Below are 22,115 nucleotides of genomic sequence, written 5' to 3' on the forward strand. Positions count from 1 at the left end.
TGGTGGAAGAAAATACTGCACCAGCACTCGGCTGATAATCGTATTTCAGCCGAGAAGACCGGCGTATATGTTGGTTCTAATCGCGCACACATACATATACAACATACACAGACACACAGTCACTGGTACATGCGGTATGAACGTGGTGTGGTTAAGCAGATCCATGTCAGCATTCATTCACATAAATATATACTTAATACTGTGCAACCTCCCTCTACCAGAGAGAGAGAAGAACCGGTAGAGATAACAAGTCAGAAGAAAGAGGTTGGTTGTATGGAAACGCATTCAGACCTTTCTCCAACACATTCCTCCTTTTGTTAGAGTCAGTTAATTACCAAGGAATACTATCGACGTATCTTGGAATTATAATTATAAAACTACGTCTATCTATAAGTATGTATGTATTATGTATGCATGCTTGTGTGTGTTTGTGTGTGTGTGTGTGTCTGCGTGCGTGCTTGTATGTGTGTATTTATGTATTCACGGTTAAACAGATTGGATGCTACATTTAATCTGAACAAAAGTGTTATTTTAAACCACAAAAATAATGTTATAAAGATATAAATGTAGGCATGTGTTCAAGTGTTCGAATGACTCTCATATAAAGACTAAACTAATATCTAATGCTAATATATTTTGCAATACTTTCTTATTCTTCCAAACTAGCAGATTCCAAACGGTGTACATATAATTATTTTAGAGGCTACGACATCATACGCATCATTGCATGTGCACTAAATAGGTGCGTGGGAAGCTGAGTAAAAGTTTTGTGTGCACTTATGCTGCTGTACAACAGTTACCACTTATATTACAGAAATTGTGTAAATATTGTTTTTCTGTCCCAATTTAAAGGCACAATTATCAGTAAGATGCAATACACAGAAAACGAAATGACTACACATACACGTTCGCACACGCGTACGTCTCTCTCTCGCTCTCTCTCGCTCTCTCTCATACTCTCTCTCTCTCGCTCTCTCTCATACTCTCTCTCTCTCTCTCATATATATATATATGTGTGTGTGTGTGTGTGTATGTATGTATGTATGTATGTATGTATGTATGTATGTATGTATGTATGTATGTATGTATCTCTCTCTCTCTCTCTCTCTATATATATATATATATATATATATATATTTATATCGCAGTATGTGTGTGTATAATAACTAAGGCATATATTTCCACAATTCTCAACTGATTTTCTCCAAATTTTACACACACATTAGTTATATCCCAAGGATGGTCATGCACTATAACATTTTGTCAAGAACTCCCGCATAAATGGACGTAAATGGACATAGTTTTTGCATGAAGGATCTTCCATACTTTTTTAACCTTTTTATAAAAGTGAAAGGATTTTATCTATTTATTTATTTCGACTGTCCACCGGCGCAGTGACCCAGTCAGGAAACAGGAATTGGGGGCTGTCGTTTTGTTTTCATGTAAATAAATGTTTATGTTAATTTAAAAGATTTATCAAAAAATCTTATTTAGCTGTTAGCAAAACACGTGTTATGTCTCCGGTAATTTTCTTTCATGTAAATAAATGTTTATGTTAATTTAAAAGATTTTTCAAATTCGTTGTATGGACATAGTTTTTTCTTTTTTTTATTGTACGCAAGTTCTTTCATACTTTTTTAATCTATATCGTCGTATATTGGCATTAGAGAATATTTTTGACTGTGATTAAATTGACTAGGAACACTGTACGCGATGGATATCCAATACCAAACAATCTTAATCTCCATATTTAAGCTGCATTAAACTTCAGCAAGCTTACCTTTACCTATTCTGAGTTACTTGAAAGGTGATCTTCCATTTCCTCTCTTTTATTTGTTAATACCTTTGTTTACCTGCCAATGCGTTGTTTCACTTTAAGGATGCTTATTTACCCATCCATTATATTTCGACTGTTGTTCATTGTTAAATACGTTTCAGCATTGAGGTTGTAGCCTTTTTAAAACAATCACATATGATTCGTCCCAAAAAATCAACAAGAGTTTTGTTACCACAAGCGAAAGCCATACGTATCTTTCAGAAAGCACCATATCAATTTCACTTTATGCAGTAATCGCTGTTACTTTATGCCCAGGCTATGTGGGAAGACAGAATGAAAGGGCTTTTGTTAGCTTATAATACAATCGATAATCACTTGGTACACTAAAACCCATTTTGTTTTCCAGATAATACAAGCATGTCGCCTAAAAAGAGAACACGCATTAGTAGAAAGTTTTCAGCAGCAGCAAGGCAGCAACGTTGGCAGGCGAAGGAAACTGAGGACCAGAGGTCCTGTAGAGTGTTGAATAAAAAGAGCTGCCGCTGCTACAGCTGCAACTACTCCAGAGCAGCGTGAAACCTATCGAGTGCGTGCTGCTGACGCAAAGGCCGCAGAAACCCCACAAATGAGTGCTATCCGTAGGGCGCGCAACGCTGCATCCACTTCTGCCGCGAGGTTGGCAGATGAAGATAACCATCGGATGATGAGACTTCAGTCTAATGTTCACCGGAAGGCTCTTGCCATCGGGAAGTCGATGAGCATCAAAGGCACTCAACTATGACCCTGCCGAGGATTACGTCACTCATCAAGAGACTATTACAGGATATATGTCTGTAATATGTTCATTTTGCAAGGCCCTCAAGTGGGCTGGAGAATCGAGTGGCCTATGCTGCTCAAACGGAAATGTTCGCTTACCTGACATACAAAACACTCCTCAGTCTTTGCTCTCTTTACTCCTTCGTCAACACCCTGATTCGCAACAGTTTATACAGAAAATTCGCTCTTATAATTCTGCCTTGCAGATGACAAGTTTCAGTCACACGCCTATTCTTGAAGACTCCTATATCCCAACGTTCAAAATTCAGGGCCAAACCTATCGTCGGATAGGGTCTATTCTTCCTATCAACAACGCTGAACAGTGATTCCTTCAAATTTACTTCATGGGAGACACCACGGAGCAAACGGCTTGCCGAGCTCAAGTCGCATCTGGAACAAAGTGAAAAAAATACCACCAAAGCAGCTTAAACCGGCCAAAGGACGGGTGCGTTTTGCTAGTATATATGTGTGTGTATGTGTATATATATATATATATATATATATATATATATATATATATATATCAAAAGGGTGTGTTATAATATTAGTACACACGCACACACACACGCACGCACACACACACGCACGCACACACACACACACACACACACACACACACACACACACACACACACACATATAACGGAGGATGCTGAAAAGCTCCTGCCTTTAAGGGTATCGCGAAAGCCCTGGTTGGAGGCCCAACCGTTCGAGCTCTTTTATAAGGCTTAGAAGAGCTAAGGGGTTCTCGGCTTTAAGGGTGTCGCGAAAGACCTGGCTGGAGGCACAACCATTCGAGTTCTTTTACAAGGCTTAGTAAAACAGAACGACTGTTGCAATAAGTGTGTAAATCTGAGAGGGGAATATGTTGAATAAAATCATAACTAACTGATCCTTCTGTATTTTTCAGGAACTTTTCAGCACCCGCTCGCATATATATATAAGTTTGACCAATATATATATATATATATATATATACATATATATATATATATATATATATATATATATATATATATATATATATATATATATATATATATATATATATATATATATATATATAGAGAGAGAGAGAGAGAGAGAGAGAGAGAGAGAGAAAGAGAGAGATTAGTTATTTAACAGGCACACTTCAGCTCTCACACCAATAGTCTAGGAATATCCATGGCATTAAGTTTGTGTACATCTCGATTTTGTTTAGATTTCTTCTTTAAGGTGTTCTAAAATAGCAATTCGCGTAGGAATGTTCTCATTGCCTTTCAGTTAGCCTTGAATATGAGACATATTTATGACTTCCTTCGGATGACATTCGAGTGACATACTCCTTGCAACGTTGGAGTTTTTTTTTTTTTTTTCCGACAGGTAGAATTTCATATTTGACAATCATGCTCGAGCTTTCAGATTAATGCTATAAATCTCTGATATGTTCTTTGTGTGTTGTGTCATAAAGCTGATAAAGCACCTCCGCTTTTTAAATGTTTATCTTGGGATCAATTTATTTCCTATGCAATGCAGAGCCCATCCGCAATCCTCTGTATGAGAGATGGTGTGTGAGTCATTACCGCTCTATCTACTAACATAATTTTACTTATAAGGAACCGAGTAGTTCTCGGTTTTTGCCCTGATATGAGTAACATTAGAGATGTCTACAGTTCTACATTTTGATTGGCTTAAAAGAGAACTGCGTCATGAAAATCGTGAAAGATCTTTACCAGTCTTCCAGTGAGAAAGATGATGAATAGTATAAGTGGCAAACAACCCCATTTAACATCGCACATTGCAGTAAATGCGTCATATATTTCTCCTGCATTATTGAGCCTTGTAATATCTCCAGTGTACAGTGTACGATTTTGAATTTCTCGAGTCAGCCATATTTGTCTATAGTTGTCATTGGCTGGATCTACACATATTAATGTCAAGAAATTCGGCAGACCTGCTTGTTTTTATGCATATCTGCTGGAAGAGTCGGAGGGAGAAGACGGTGTCACCTGTGTCACAGTTTAGAAAGAAACCACGCTGTTATTGGTATTAGTTTTTATGTTATATAAGTAATGAGCGAGTGAAAAGGATCCTAGAGAATACATTGCGTGCTATTGAAACCTGTTGTAAAGTACTAAAATACGCGCGCGTGCGCACACGCACACACATGTATATATTCATATATATGCACACACAGATACACACACAAATATATATATATATATATATATATATATATATATATATATATATATATATACTCTTTTACTCTTTTACTTGTTTCAGTCTTTAGACTGTGGCCATGCTGGAGCACCGCCTTTTAGTCGAGCAAATCGACTCCAGGACTTATTCTTTAGAAGCCTAGTACTTATTCTATCGATCTCTTTTGCCGAACCGCTAAGTTACGGGGACATAAACACACCAGCATCGGTTGTCAAGCGATGTTGGGGGGACAAACACACACATACAAACATACACACACACATACATATATATATACATATATACGACGGGCTTCTTTCAGTTTCCGTCTACCAAATCCACTCACAAGGCTTTGGTCGGCCCGAGGCTATAGTAGAAGACACTTGCCCAAGATGCCGCGCAGTAGGACTGAACCCGGGACCATGTGGTTGGTAAGCTAGCTGGTGGTTGTCTACTCCTTAAACAGAGTTTGACCACCTCCTGCACCTACACCTTAGCCCTTTCATGGCGTCTGATGTGGCTTTTTAAACCAGACAGTGTTTTGAAAAAACACCCACACAGATTGCATATATATATATATATATATATATATATATATATATATATATATATATATAAATCAGAGCAATAATATGTAAACAGTTCTATTATCCTATGCAAACCAATGTACTGTCTTGTATAATTATATAGAGATTGTTTTCATCATTATTTTTGTAAGTACCACGAAGGTTATGTTTTGCTGATGAAGTCAAAATAATACGCAACTATGTCCCTGCTTGCTAATAAAACTTAAAATAAAATTTATCATTGACTACTAACTCTTTTCTCCTCGCCGTATAATTCTTCTGGTTTGCTTTTTAAAATCCTTCTTGCATTAATTACTTCTTCAGGACAATACACCAGCACACAAGATCTTGGTTTCCATGGCTACCGTACAATGATCGTGGCTTTGAACTAATTAATCATCCTCCCTTTTCCCCTGATTTGACCCCATCTGACTACCATCTATTCCTCGATATGAAGTAACACTGATAACAAGTATCGCAGTGGTTATAACGTCATATCTGCTGTTGATGAATTTTTTGACCAACAAGATGAAAGATTCGTCACCAATGGAATCCAAGCGATGCAACACCGATGGAAGAAATATGTGGATCGCAATGGGGTCTATGTTGAAAAACAAACATCTTTTAGTCATATTCAGTGAGAGTATCTTTGTCAGCCTATGAACTTTTCATCATCTTGATAATATTTTTTGTATTTTAACCTTGCTCCTAGTTGGATCTTGAGTGTCTTTTACGCAGTGTTGTTGGTATTCTGATCATGTCTACCGGTTTGAGGACAACTTCCTTCCGCCACTCCCAGAGGCCCTGAGAGAAGTCATGGGCCTTGCCTTTCCTCTCCTGACTAAGCTTTTAAAAGATGTCTTTACTCTTAATGATTGACTCAAATGCTGTTTTATAAACTAATGATCCAATGGGCCAGGCTCTTATCTATGAGAATAAACAACTATGATAAAGTAATGAAACTGAGTATGTGGTCAATTCAGAGGCTGTTTCTGGTTCTTTCAGCGGTTGGTTGGTAAAAAAACTAAAATAATTCAGTGACTGATTTAGTAGTTTATCTAGTGGTAATTTAGTATTTACTTTGGTAGTTGTATTTAGAGATAGTACGCGACAAGCAATATTTACAATATAATATTGAGAAAACGAAACAACAAATTAAGATGTTGCTGTCGTTTTTCTTGTTCTTATTTCATTTACGCACAACAGATTAGACTGGTGGGAAAAATTCCTAACATCGGGCTACAATAAGTAACCTTGGATGCCAAGAACCTTCCGAACTACCCTAGTTGCCCCTAATAATAATGTTTTCGGGAGCAGCACCAAACTAGGTTTTATGCCTATTTCCTCTAGCCATCTTTCAAATCATTAGGAATAGTTCCTAATGCACCTATAACTACACTGATACATTTTACCTGTACTATGCATGCCCCCAGTAACTCAAAGGCTAGGTTCTGGTGCTTTGTTACTTTTTCTATACCTCTCAAATTGACTTTCTCATCATTTGGGACTACAAAGTCAGTTACTACAAAGTCTGTTCTCTTTGTCTACTACTACCAATAAACCAGATCTTCTAGATCATCATCATCATCATCATCATAATCATCATCATCATCATCATTATCATCAGGCGGTGAGCTGGCAGAATCGTTAGCAAGCCAGACAAAATGCATAGCAGCATTTCGTCTGGTTTTATGGTCTGAGTTCAAACTCCGCCGATGTCAACTTCGCCTTTCATCATCTCGGGGTTGATAAAGTAAGTATAAGTTGTGCACTGTGGCCGATGTAATCGACTTACCTACTTCCCTAAAATTTCTGGCCTTGTGCCAAAATTTGAAACTACCACCTTTTAATGCGTTAGGCAGAAAGAGGGAGGCTCGCCATTACTGGTATACCGTTCTATGAAACTTGTTAGATGTAAATAATCTTTACAAGTATTATTGGTTTCAAATTTTGGTACCAGACCAGTAATTTTGGCGCGGGGGTAAGTCGATTACATCGACTCCAGTACTCCCGAGAGGTTGAAAGCAAAGTCGACCTCGGCGGTATCTGAACTCAGAACGTAAAGAAGGACGAAATGCCGCTAAGCATTTTGCCCGGCGTGCTACCGATTCTGCCAGCTCACCGCCTTAATCTTTATAAATATTATTAAAAAGTAAATTATGTTGAACATCCTAATACTGAATTAAATACATGTCAATACGGTAAACAATATATATATTGAAATTCATAGCCAAATATATTAGATTTCTAACTTTCTAACCAGAATGACAATTTGATCGAATCAAATTTAAACTCTAATCGAAGAACGTAACTAAATATACATCGACACTCAACCGTGTTTGCTACTCCATCATTTCATATTCAAACAAATTCTTGGTTCATCAATAATAATTAAGCGAAACACAGAGATTCAAAAGAGAAAGTACAGTGACTCAAAAGAAGAGACAGTGACTCCATACATGGAAAACAATGACTGTAGCGGAATGGATAGACTCTTTTGATAAAGCACGGTTTCCACTATAGAGGAAAAACGTAGATTCTGTCGATATAACACAGCGACCTTATGAGGAAAACACAGTGAGTCTATAATAACAAAGTCACGCAGTAGAAGAAACACAATGACTCTACAGAAAAGAAAAAAAACAGTGATACTACAGATAAAACAGTGGACCTTTAGATAAAAGATGGTAACTCAATTAATAAAGCAGTGTTCCAATGGACAAAACGCAGCACATCCTATAGAATAAATACAATGACTCTATAGATTTCATATAGTAACCTTATGAATAAAACACTGTGGTCCAGTCAATATAACATTGAGGTCCTATTAATAGGTATGACAGTGTAGTTAAGAAGCTCGCTTTGCAACCACGTGATTTCGGGTTCAGTTCTACTGCGTGGCAAGTGTCTTCTACAATAACCTGAGACCGAACAATACTTTGTGAGTGTATTTGGTTGACAGAAACTGAAAGAAGACCGTCGTATGCATATGTATGAATAAGTATGTATGTATGTATCTATGTATGTATGTATATGTGTGTGTGTGTGTGTGTGTATGTATGTATGTATGTATGTATGTATGTATGTATGAGTTTATGTGTATGTTGTGTGTGTGTGTGTGTTTGTGCCGTTGTCTTTGTACCACCTCGCATTGCTTTATAACCGGTACTGGTTTGTTTATGTCTCCTTAACCTAGCGGTTCGGTACAAGAGACCGATAGAATAAATATCAGGCTTAAAAAAATGAGTACTTAGTTCGATCTGTTTGACTAAAGCCCTTCAAGGCGGTGCTTCAGCATGGCCGCAGAGCAATGACTAAAACAAGTGAAAGATACAACATAAGTGAGATACAACATAAAACCCCCTATAAATAAAACATTATGATCTTATTGATATTATATAGCGACCTTATAGATAAAACGCAGTAATCCTATAAGATATAGCATTGTAGACAAATATATAGAACATGGTGACTAGTGATTCTACAGTGATTTCTAACACCCTATCGAAGTAGTTACCTCTGCATCTAAGTCAGATAAATAAGGGTGGATTGGGAAGGTAAATATAAAATACCATTTAGTTACAGATTGATGCATGTTTGAATATGTCTTTGGAATTTGACACTTTGTAAGTGCAGTGACATTAATCTAACTAGAATATCTGCCCTGGTTTCCATGTGCTTTCGGTGACTGTTTGGTTATAGCGTAAAAGTTAAGAGGTCACCAGTAGTTTGAGAGGGAAACTTGAAGGAACGTCTGAACAATTTTCATTTTATGGGAAAATATCAGTCACCAGCAGATACCACTTACTGTGGAGATATAACTGATAATATTAGATACGAATCTTATTACAAACTAAGGATCTTATAATATACAATATACGAAATTGTTAACCAATTGACATAATATAGCAAATTTAACAACCAGGAAATAATCGACGCTTATGATTCCTGTTATTGAGGATAAACATAGTAATACATTGTTTTCTAATGGCTGCTATCTCAACTGGTTTTATCAGAATAATGTAAAGTCTTCATAAGAAGACGATCTGGAAATACTCATCTAATTCATTGTCGTGACAATCGTTTTGTCATTGAATAATATTTCCGTTAGAGAAGTTAGTTTACATAAACAAGTCTATCTCTGACGCAAAAGTTAGCAGATTAGTTGTTTGTATGTGACAAGGATCACGAACTGACACCTAATTATATTCTACTGTAAGTATCAACATGTGAAATTATTTCTTGAGCAAGAGACTTTTAAAATTCTGAATGGGAAATGGTTTGCTAGTATAGATTCTAAGAAAAGTAGAGAGGCTGCGATATGTGATATATTTCTTCAGTTAGTTGAAATCTGTTTTACATTCAATGAACGTTACACAGTGGGGAGACCTATAACTTGCTATGTTCATAATTGTAAGACTCGTGAAGTATTATAGCTGAAGTAGGGTAAGTTATAGCCTATAAATATTATAGTTACACGATCCATAACTTACTTTGCTCGTAGAGACACTGCTAACGACTTTTTCAAAGGAAACCAAAACGTGTCAACGTTGTGTAAACCTATCCGTCCCAAAGCTAAACTAACCGGATCATTTAACAGAATATTGTACAATAACAAAACACTTCACAATTATGCAGTAACTGGAACGGTATTTAGTTGTATCTTTCACAGTATCTGCATATAGCATGATGGAATCGTTGTCACAGAGAGTTTGCCATATTAGGTCTGTGTAGCGCTAGTATTTCCTTGCATCGCTTGGCTGACATCCTAAGCCATCAAGTTCCCGTCACTCTAGGTATTAATATCATAAGGTCCAGAATGCAAACTCTGATTGAAAACCATGTTCAATGCGCTCGAGATGTAGTGGATAAAAGGACATTACAATACGAAACTTTAACTCTTCTTCCAGTAGATCGACACTTTAAAGATTAGGCCAGCTGTAAGTACTTGCTTAGATCAAGGGTTCTCAACCACTTTTCATCCATGGACCACTTTGATTACTATTTTATTGTGGTGGACCCCATAACCATTCGATGGTTAAAGATTAGTTTTGTAGAAGCTTCTTTCAAAACTCCTATTTTGTTTTTCGTACATTAACTTCTGTAGTTTAAAGTATCTAAAATGTTAAAGAAAGAAACCTAGCTGTTTCTTGCAATATATACCAATATATACATCTAAATCGAAATTTTTTCATGGGCCCTTAAAATACACTTGTGGATTCCCAATTTACTACTTTGTTGCGTAGATCCTCAAAATTCTATATGGACCCTGAGGGGCTATATGAACCCTGGTTGAGAACCACTGGTTTAGATCAATAAAAGTTTTTCATCATTATTTCTGGATATCAACATGGACGGTCACTCTAATCCGTCATTCCTAAGTGTATGCCAGTGTCAAAACAACCGCACAAACACGTCTCTATATAGGAGTCAAATAACGCCACTTACCATTACTAATAAATATTGTTTAATATAATGGGATGTGGAAGAGTGCTCTTATCTGTTTATTTTTGCTGTCGGCCTTCTCTATGTCTTATTTTTATTTCATTAACACCATAGAAGTCCATAATTATCATTAATAATGATAGGTTCTATGAGTAATAATCATACCTCGTATTTTTAATTGCTGGGACAATATTGCTTTTGTTCTGTTCGAATATATTCCCATTTAAATCCTGCTGTTATCTCACAGAGAATATTTAGCTAATGGCATTTTGCTTTTATAGTGGTGTAAAGCAGAACTGCAAGAATGTCGAACGAAGTGCATTGCAGGATTTAGCTATGTCCCTTTCAGTGGCGGCTCGTTTATAGGCACTGCGGAACTGCAACACCCCCTACTTTCACTCGATATTATCGATAACATTCAATATAATGAGTCCTTTTTTTCTTTAATTCTTTCTTTATAATTGTACGTCATATAATCCTTAAGCTTAATGTCAGTAGCCATCCCCTAGTTTATGAAAACAATACAGAAGTCTTTGTATAGAACTGTGCGCTTCACAGTTCCAGCGACGCGGTGTTTGACTGTTGTGCGCACGCTCACATGCCCGAGATAGGAAGCTTCACGCTAGGGAGAGAGAGCACTATCGTTCACGCAGTGCCGGTGAAAGGTAGTGTTTCTTTTTGACTCCGCGTGTGTTGTGCTTAAAAACGTTGTTTATATTCTTGAATGTGATAAAGCGTAGAATTAGATTATTATCCTGCTTCCAGCTTCAGTGTTCCGCCAGAATTTGAAAAATAGGACAGATTCCCACCCCCCCTTATTTTCTGATTTAGGGGGGATTTTTGAAAAACAAGAGGAAGTTCGCGGCAGTATTCAATGAAAAAATTAAACACACTACCCGGCAGTGTCTAAAACGCGACCCCAGGACTTATTCTTTGTAAGCCTAGTATTTATTCTATCGGTCTCTTTTGCCGAACCGCTAGGTTACGGGGACGTAAACACACCAGCATCAGTTGTCAAGCGATGGTTGGGGGGGGGGGGACAAACACAGACACACAAACACACATACATATATATATATATACATATATACGACAGGCTTCTTTCAGTTTCCGTCTACCAAATACACTCACAAGGCTTTGGTCGGCCCGAGGCTATAGTAGAAGACACTTGCCCAAGATATATATTTATATTATTATTATTATGATTTTTCAACTTTTGCCGTTGTTGCTGCTGTTGCTGTTGTTGATGTAATTGTTTAACATTAAGTCTACCCTGATACAAGGTATTCCAACTACGACCATACCATCTTATTTTCAGGTTTAGAGTATCTAAAGCTACATTTTCTAATCTTTCCTCCCTTATTTTGGCTGTGGGGGGGATAGACTTAGTTACTATTTCGAGAAAATCGAGCGACCACTTAGAGGCTCTGTTATTGCCTTCCCCTCCGTGGTAGATCAAATAAATACTAACCATGTACAGGGATCGATGTAACCATCTTTAGTCCAGTTCCACAAATACATTGTAGATCAAATATATACTAACCAAGTATAGTGATCGATGCAACCATCAATATTCCCCCTCTACAAACGCATGGCTTTTGTGTTGATGTCAGGAATCAATAACAGACGTAGTGCAATAGTGGAAACAGCAGAAAACCGAACTGAATAATTTGTGGTGTTTAGTTAACTTCTTTGTGGTTTTTACATGGTCTTTTATCCCGTTCAGTATAGGTAAAAATGAATGCCGCTTACGTAACTGGACCGATGTAAATGACGAAACACGTGACTACATACAACTTCTTTGTCAATGGCACAGTACCGTTGCTAACGGAAACTGTACAGTTGCTAATGGAAAATGTATAGCTACTAAAAAAAACAGAACAGTTGTCTGCACTTTTGACAGCGGAAAACTTCGTCCCGCTGCACCAATAGTTGCCAACGTTTCTGCAACCCCAACTACCTCCCCCCCCCCACACACACACATATAGACACAGCTATGTTTAAAGTACCCAATACTTTTTTTGACATTATTTGCTAATAGTGAAGGCGTCGAGCTGGCAGAATCGCTAGCACGCCGGACGAAATGCTTGTCGGTATTTCGTCTGCCGCTACGTTCTGAGTTCAAATTCTGCCGAGGTCGACTTTGCCTTTCATCCTTTCGGGGTCGATAAATTAAGTACCAGTTGTGTACTGGGGTAGATGTAATCGACTGGCCCCTTCCCTGCCAAATTTCAGGGTTTATACCTATAATAGAAAGGATTATTTGCCAATAGTATTAAATTTCAAGTCTTGTGACATCCCTAACTGCCGATTATGACATCCCGGTTGGAAACCACAGCTCTAAGAAATAGCTCTTAATCTGCTTGAAATAGTGACTAAATCTTCCTTAAATCATATCCTACCATCTGAAAGGAAGAATGCATTACATAACGTAGCTCTGAATTCCACTAGACAAGCGATATGGTCATGGTCGGAATGTCTTTGGTCGTATGTCTAGAGGATATCAGGGTTGATCTGGAGTAAAACTATAATAAAAGTATCATATGCAGAACTGAGAAGCCAACGAGAGAGTCACATCGTGAACGCATATCGAACCCGAAACAACAGACAAATTCCTTTCAAAATCACATCCTACTGTCTTCAGAATAAAATGATTGCTTGAATATGTTGCTCCATAAGTCATAACTGCAAATTCAACACCTGACAAATAGACTCTGGTCATCAGTGACTATAGGCTCTGCTCACTCAGGGTTGATCAAGAGCTAAGTAACATGAAAGCAAAAAAAGAAGAAAACCCAAACAAAAACAAAAAGAACATGACGACCCATTTCACGTCTCCTTGAAATGGCCGAGTTCATTTTTAGTTTTATCTGCTGCCATATGCAAGAGTTTGTTTACTGTGAAGATGATATACTGCCAAAGCAAAAATGATATAAATAGGTTGGTGTAATATTATCCGTTTGTAAGGTGATATCGTAAGCTGAGATACTGTAAAGTGAGACCACTGATCAACCAAACCAAACCAAACCAGACCAAACCAAACCAGACCAAACCCTTCATTGTCAAACATTGGAATAGTATGGAATGTACTAAGATATGTGTGTGCGTATGCCTTATATATATATATATATATATATATATATATATATATATATATATATATATATACATATGTGCGTGAGTATGTATGTACGCATGTATGTATATAAGTATACGCACAAACAAACACACATACATACATACACACACATACATGCATATACATACATACAGATCTACACATACAGCGAACTACCCTCTGTTGCACGCATTCGGTTCAGATCTTCGGTCAAGGGATAATTTTTTTCCCCTTCCCTCCCTTCCCCTTTCCCTCCTTTCTTGCCCTTCCCATCGGTTTCAGGGACCCTGTAAAGGGTCATGAGCGCTGGCCTCTATCCTAATTGAATGATAAAAAATATGCACATATTTACACATACACATGTCCACGTGTACACGCATACACACACACACACATACATACATACATACATACATATATAAATATATATATATATATATATATATATATATATATATATACATATACACATACATACATATATATATATATATATATATATATATATATATATATATATATATATATATATATATATATATTGTCATTGAAACTCGAGTCGCGAGATAAACTTCAGTTTTAAAAAAAAACATCCTCTATAACATGTATTGAGCATTCTTTTTTCATTCTTTCGACATTAAGTAGCGTATGTACTACTGTTGTAATAATAATAATAATAATAATAATAATAATAATAATAATGTAATAGTAATAGTAATAGTAATAATAATAATAATAATAATAATAATAATAATAATAATAATAATAATAATAATAGTAATAGTAATAGTAATAGTAATAGTAATAATAATAATAATTATAATAATAATAATAATAATTATTATTATTATTATTATTATTGTTGTTGTTGTTGTTATTGTTGTTATTTATATAATTACTTTTATCTCTAAACCTACTGAGTTTCAGCGCTTCATTATAATAATGGGTCGCTTTGTTGAAGGAAGATATATATCGGATGAAATACTGGATAACCGAATACTAATATTTTTCACTAGATTATTTATAACAGCAGGCGGGATGTTTAAAGAGATGTTTATGTAGGATTACTTTTCTTTTGGCTTCCTAAATGGCATTTCTTTGTTTCTAAATCAAAAGTGATATCTAAAAATTTAGCTATATAGTTTTTTTTGTCTCAACTGTAGTTTTTAGATGTAAGTCTTTAAATAACTCAAAAATTCTCATTTGTTTCCCCCTTTTTTTAATATTTTGAGGATAGAAAAATGGGGTTTCGTGACTGATTCATTTCGTAAAAACAATAACATTTAAAGTGAAAAGCATTGGCTCTCATTCATGAATCAAAACTGCCATTCGACTTCTGATTTAAGAATATTTTGATTCCTAACATTGGCACAAGAACAGCCATTTTAAGGAAGAACACGTGTCAAATTGAAACCGGTACGTGGTTGGTATTTTATTTGATGTAAAAATATATTACAATTTGATAATCAGTAATCAGTATTTTGAGGTGATTATTATTAATTCTATGTTCTTGACAAAGACCTGAACATCACTAATTCTCCCTGCAGGTCTATAAAAAAAATTAACTTTAAACCGAACTTAAATTTTATGTTGATGAATTGAATTATTATAAAAAAAACTGGCGCTCCGTCGGTTACCGCGATGGGGGTTCCAGTTGATCCGATCAACGGAACAGCCTGTTCCTGAAATGAACGTGCAAGTGTTCGAGCATGCGTACTTTTACAGCGGTTCTGAAGGAGATTCAGCGTGACACAGCATGTGACGAGGCTGGCCCTTTGAATTACTGGTACAACTCATTTTTGCCAGCGAAGTGTCCTGGAGCAACGTGAAATAAACTGTCGTACTCTAGGACACAACACGCAGCCTGGAATCGAACCGAATACTCCAACCACTAATCCATGTGACTTCACAGTTTAGCACTATACTTGGTCCCTCTGTGCCATTGGTGAGGTCCACTCTTTTGTACAAATTCCGGCCTCTGGTATGAGGATAACTACCTCGTTCCCCAACCAATATAGAAGGCCCTGAGAGAGTGCATGAACATTGCCATTCTTCCACTGACTGTCATGTAGAATATAAAATGAGCTTTAAGTGATCAACTCAGATGGTCCAAGCATCAGACGTAAAACTTCGATGCTCACATCCTGAAGGCACCACGCTATAAAGTAGTTCATTATACTGCGTCCATGACCTCGATACTTAAATATCAAAGGTCCAGTCCACCTAACTGTAAATAAGAAACACAGTGTTATTTATTTCACTATAGTCTTAGCTGTCAACAGCTCAATCCACGTTGCTCTACGTAGAGACCACAGTATAGTATAGTTCACTGTAATGCGTCGATAGCTAAGATATATAACAAATAGCGTTTCAGCCCAGCTTGCCGTAAGAAGGTACTACTTTGTGGTTTTGTTAACTGTCCAGTGTCCACAGTCAGGAATACTTAAATATCAACATTCCAGTTCACCCGGTTGTAAATATGTTTCATGTTTAAACAGCGGCAGGGTTGTAACATTGATGAGTGTTGGGTTCAGTTCGTGTTGAGAACTCAGCACATGGCAGAAACACTAACATCTCGGATTTGAGTTCATTTTTATCACCACCACTCCATGTGGCCTCAAAATTGAGCAAATCAGTACAAATAAAAAAGAGCTACCGGGGTCAACGAGGTGTTGGGGATTAGCAAAATGTATAAGGTTCAGACGTTTTTGAGTGCATATCCTGCTTATCAGGTGTTGATTTTCTTATCAATTACCAATCATTGTAATTGAGGTCGATTTAATTGACTATAACTGTCAGCACCCTACAAATGTGAGTCGTTGTTTCAGAGACTACTATTAAGGAGTATCCTTACATGGCCAAACTATCTGCTAGAAATAGCTGCTAAATCTCTTTCAGAACACACTTTATTGCCTTAAAAAGGAAAGGCATATTAGATAATGGAATTAGATAATGAAATCCTAGATACATACTATGTCAGAATATAAGACAAGATGGTCAGAAACGGAACGTTTTATAAGGCCCTCTAGATGAGGACTGACCCGGATGTAACAGGCCTATGCTAACAACAACAGCAGCAGCAGCAGCAGCAGCAGCAACAACAACAACAACAACAACAGGCAACAACAGACAACATATCCTTGTAAGTGAAATACTTAAGGGCATGTGTGAGCACGCACACATGCACACTAACAGGTGTATGTAGATATGTTTCGTTAAATTCGAAGCTAGTGCATCCGTATGTATGTGGGTGCGTGCGTGCGTGCATGTTGTGTGTACATATGCATAGATATACATATATGTGTCCGTTTGTGTTGTGTGTACATATACATATACGTACATATATGTATGTATGTATGTATGTATGTATGTATGTATGTATGTGTGTATGTATGTATGTATGTATGTATGTATGTATGTATGTATGTAGTGGAGGCGCAATGGCCCAGTGGTTAGGGCAGCGGACTCGCGGTCATAGGATCGCAGTTTTGATTCCCAGACCGGGCGTTGTGAGTGTTTATTGAGCGAAAACACCTAAAGCTCCACGAGGCTCCGGCAGGGGAGGGTGGCGAACCCTGTTGTACTCTTTCGCCACAACTTTCTCTCACGCTTTCTTCCTGTTTCTGTTGTGCCTGTATTTCAAAGGGCCAGCCTTGTCACACTGTGTCACGCTGAATATCCCCGAGAACTACGTTTAGGGTACACGTGTCTGTGGAGTGCTCAGCCACTTGCACGTTAATTTCACGAGCAGGCTGTGCCGTTGATCGGATCAACTGGAACCCTCGACGTCGTAAGCGAAGGAGTGCCAACAAATGTATGTATGTATGTATGTATGCATGCATGCATGCATGTATAAATATTTACTCTATAAGCACACGCTTGGTAGAATGCCACATACGATCACCTTCGTTGTGGATTTTCAATGATTTCTCAAATGAAACGACTTTCTCATCATCGGCAGAATAGTTTGAGCATCGAACAAAACGCCTACAGTGTTCAATTACGGTTCACTCTGAGTTCAGTTCCTGCCACTGATAACTTTGCAATTCATCCAGATAGAGATCAATAAAATAAAGCCCTCGTGATGTATTGGATCAAATCGATATACCTTAAGGGTATCAGAAACGTGAATGGGATTACGATACGGGTCCATAAGATGGAAACTAATGTCCTTGAGCAAGGAATGGCATTTCTAACTCATTCAAAATACTTTACACCCTACCCGGACACTGAGTGTAATTAAGGAATGTTTTTTGGAACAGAATAATTAGAAGTGTTTGATTATGATGTCCAGGTGAAAGAAATGAGTTAAAGAGAGAAACCCATTTTACAAGCGTAGCTATGATTGGATGCATGGCTTAGAGATCCGTTTCGCAGCCACGCGGTTTTGAGGTCGTTTCCACTGCGCAGCATCTTGGGCAAGTGTCTATAGTATAGTAATGGACCTGGACTGACCAATGCCTTGTGATTGAATTTAGTAGACGGAAAGTGAAAGAAGCCCATTGTGTGTGTGTGTGTGCGTGCGTGCGTGTGTTGTGTTGCGTATGTGTGTGCGTGTGTGTGCACGCGCGCATTTGTGGGTTTTTGTTTTCACTGCTTAGTAACAGGTGCTACGTCTCCCTAATCTAACAGTTTGTCAACAAGACCAATTGAATGAATACCAGATTTGAAATAAGTTATTGAGGTGAATTCGGTCGACCAAGCCCATCAGAGCGGTACCCCAGCTTGGCCGCTGTCCATTGCTTTATTATTATTATTATTTTTTTTTTTTTGAGGTGTCGTTCTGTTTCAGAAAACTACACAGATGCAACCCTATTATTAATGAGAAGAGAATTATCAAGAGATACAAAAGGCAGGGTTTCTGAGTTCAAACTTCGTTTGTTTGACGGTGGATTCCATCTTTCTCCGATACACACACCTTGAGAAGTTTGGACTGTACTCAGGGCCAACTGTAGCACACACGGCTGTTTCCTCCTCATCACGAAACATATGTAAGTTATCCAAACGAAGAATAGGTAACATTACCATTTAGCCCCAGTTTGTTTCAGGTATTACCAGAACAATACCAGATTGCCTTAGGGACACCGCTTGTTAGGTGAGACCCTAAACATCTTACCCCCACAAGTGAGCCACTGAAAATCAAAGTTATTGTAGTAGTAGTAGTAAAGCTCTGACAGACTTATGTTTAAAGGTCATACTAGCCATGACCATATGATCTATTCTTCTGGAATAGCACACCTTGGAGTACATTATCATCCAATGCCGTCTTCTTTTATAAGACGTGTTTTCAGGAAGCTTTGCCTGCTATTTCTAACAAGCCGCAGGACTGTGTTTAGACTCCCTTATGTCTTAAGATGGTCTACCCGCTGAGATTGACAAGCCATATTGACCCGACATGGGGTGTGAAATCACACACACACACACACACACAGATGCACACACGCATACACACAAACATAGACGCACACACGCATGTGTGTGTGCGTCTGTGTGTGCGCGTGTGTGTGCGCGTGTGTGTGCGCGTGTGTGTGCGTTTATGTACCAAACTCCTATATGAGAGGATCTCTCGAGGCTAATAACGCCGCATTTAGTGTTCTAAAAGAAAATATCCATATTAAGATGGATATAAAGGTTGCCTTTTGATATGTGTGTGTGTGTGAGAGAGAGAGTGTATGTGTGTGTGCGTGTGTGTATGTGTGTGTGTGTGTGTGTGTGTGTGTGTGGATATTCCATGAAATGAAAGTGCACATTTATATTTATTCATCATCTTTTGATTTATTTATTTACTTATTTTTTCATTATTTTAGTCTGGGAGAAGGAGCTGTACCCATGGTTATCGCAGCCCCGCTCCACCCCAGCCCACTCCACCCTAGACTAGTGAGTTAGCTATGGCATAATAAATAACACGTCGATATTTTGCCGGTTATCGCAATAAATCAATAAGTAACATAATGTAGAGTCCCTCTCTACGTGGTCACCCATCTGCAAGAAATAGAAGCCAAATATCTCTCAAATCACACCTTAACGTTTTTAATAAACAAAACAAAAGACGAATGATAGAATGGTCGCATTAGATAATGTAGTCTTAGATAAACCATGTCTGAATTTAAAAACAAAAGTATTTCATAGGTAGAACTCCGACAATCTTAGCAGGCCTTCTAAACTACAAATGAATGAATGAATAGGTGTTGCCTATCAAATATTTTACTCGTTGCCATAACTACTGAATGTTATTGCTGCTGATGTTGCTGTTATGGTCGTCGCTGTTCTTTTTGTTGTTGTCGCTGTTACTCTTTTGCCCCGATCCAGCAAATTTATAATCATAACAGCATTCATTCCAACCCAGAAAATCCTGTTGTTTTTTTTCTCAAACAGGCGTTTCTTTCTTCAAGACAATAAAGTGTGACTAAAGGAATGTAGGAATATTTTGGTGCTATTTCTTTTAGGTCGAGTAACAGCGATTATTTTAGAAACTTTCCCGCTGTCGTATCAAATGAATGAATTGAAAGAATGGCAATGTCATATTAACAGCGATATCTCATCGGTTGTCATAGAAAATAAACTGATAACTAAAGCTTAAATGGGTGGTATATTGTTAAGTATGTAAACAAATAAATACATTGCGCGTTTATAAACATGTGAGTTCGTGAATGTGTAAGTGTGTGTGTGTGTGTGTGTGTGTGTGTGTGTGTGTGAGAGAGAGAGAGTGTGTGTGCTCGCGCCTGTGTCTGTGTGTCTCTCTGTGTGTCTGTGTTAAATTAGGGCCATTATTTTGAAGCGAGTTTAAAAGATTGTTCACTAATGGAGTGAAAGGTTTAGTTCGGTGAGTAGAGTAAAAGTCATGTGTGTGTATGTATGTATGTATGTATGTATGTATGTAGAAGAGTGCGCACAGTAACTATTAAGATGTATGTATGTATGTATGTATGTATGTATGTATGTATGAATGAATGCATGAATGTATGTATGTATGTATGTATGTATGTATGTATGAATGAATGTATGTATGTATGTATGTATGTATGTATGTATGTATGTATGTATGTATGTATGTATGTATGTATGTATGTATGAATGTATGTATGTATGTATGTATGTATGTATGTATGTATGTATGTATGTATGTATGCATGTATGTATGTATGTATGTATGTATGTATGTATGTATGCATGTATGTATGTATGTATGTATGTATGTATGTATGTATGTATGTATGAATGAATGTATGTATGTATGTATGAATGAATGTATGTATGTATGTATGTATGTATGTATGCATGTATGTATGTATGTATGTATGAATGTATGTATGTATGTATGTATGTATGTATGTATGTATGAATGAATGTATGTATGTATGTATGTATGTATGTAGAAGAGTGCGCACAGTAACTATTAAGATGTATGTATGTATGTATGTATGTATGTATGTATGTATGTATGTATGTATGTATGTATGTATAAATGTGAATAAATTACACAGCACAGCTGGTACGTACCTTGATAATTTGCAAAGAAATTCCCGTATCGCAGCCTCCGATGATGCGAAAACCCCATTGTACACAAGTCTCATCTCGTCTCAAACGGATAAACCCTCTCTTAATTTTCGGTGGGGCAGGTTGTGATTGCAGCACTGGTTCGGGGTGGTTTTCACCATTCTCAACAGTCGATTCGCCATCCATGTCTTACAAGAAAACTTTGAATCACCGAGGTATATCCCTTAATTTATATACAAATATAAGTATATTATGCAATATATGGCTCGCTATACGTGTCCGTATATTGTTTAGTAATCACTATTATATTATAGTTGTTTCTAAATAAACCAGATAGATCCTTATATAGGATACGTTTCTTAATATATATATTTCTGTATTTCTATATTATCAACTGCTACGTTTAGAGTTTCTTTTTTCTGTCTATCTTTTAGTTATCGGTCTGTGTGGCTGTATGTTTGTTTTTTTTTTCTCGCTCTCTCTCTCTCTATTTTACTTTTCCTTTTCTCTTACTCTGTCTCTCTCCCGCTCACACTTTTTGAATCTGTATCCCGTCTAACTTGTTACTTCTAACTGATAACCACTGACTATTTGCTTCGCTTTAAATCAGGCTCCATATAAATATAAATATAAATATATGTGTGTGTGCGTCAGTATGTAATATGTTTATGTATGGAGGTAGGTAGGAGTGCATATATATATATATATATATATA

General features: G+C 37.1%; 1 protein-coding gene across 1 annotated transcript in view; it reads right to left on the reverse strand.

The window, feature by feature from the left end:
- Positions 1-22,115, reverse strand: part of LOC106872610 (uncharacterized) — a 61,237-nt gene that overhangs the window by 38,958 nt on the left and 164 nt on the right. The window contains exon 1 of the mRNA XM_014919649.3: positions 21,404-22,115. This exon is cut by the window's right edge and continues 164 nt beyond it. Within this exon, the coding sequence (XP_014775135.1) occupies positions 21,404-21,586 (183 nt within the window). The 5' untranslated portion in view covers positions 21,587-22,115. The remainder of the gene's footprint in view (positions 1-21,403) is intronic.

Source organism: Octopus bimaculoides, chromosome 9 (assembly GCF_046866305.1).
Source record: "Octopus bimaculoides isolate indiv1 chromosome 9, ASM4686630v1, whole genome shotgun sequence".
NCBI classification, from domain to species: Eukaryota; Metazoa; Mollusca; class Cephalopoda; order Octopoda; family Octopodidae; genus Octopus; species Octopus bimaculoides.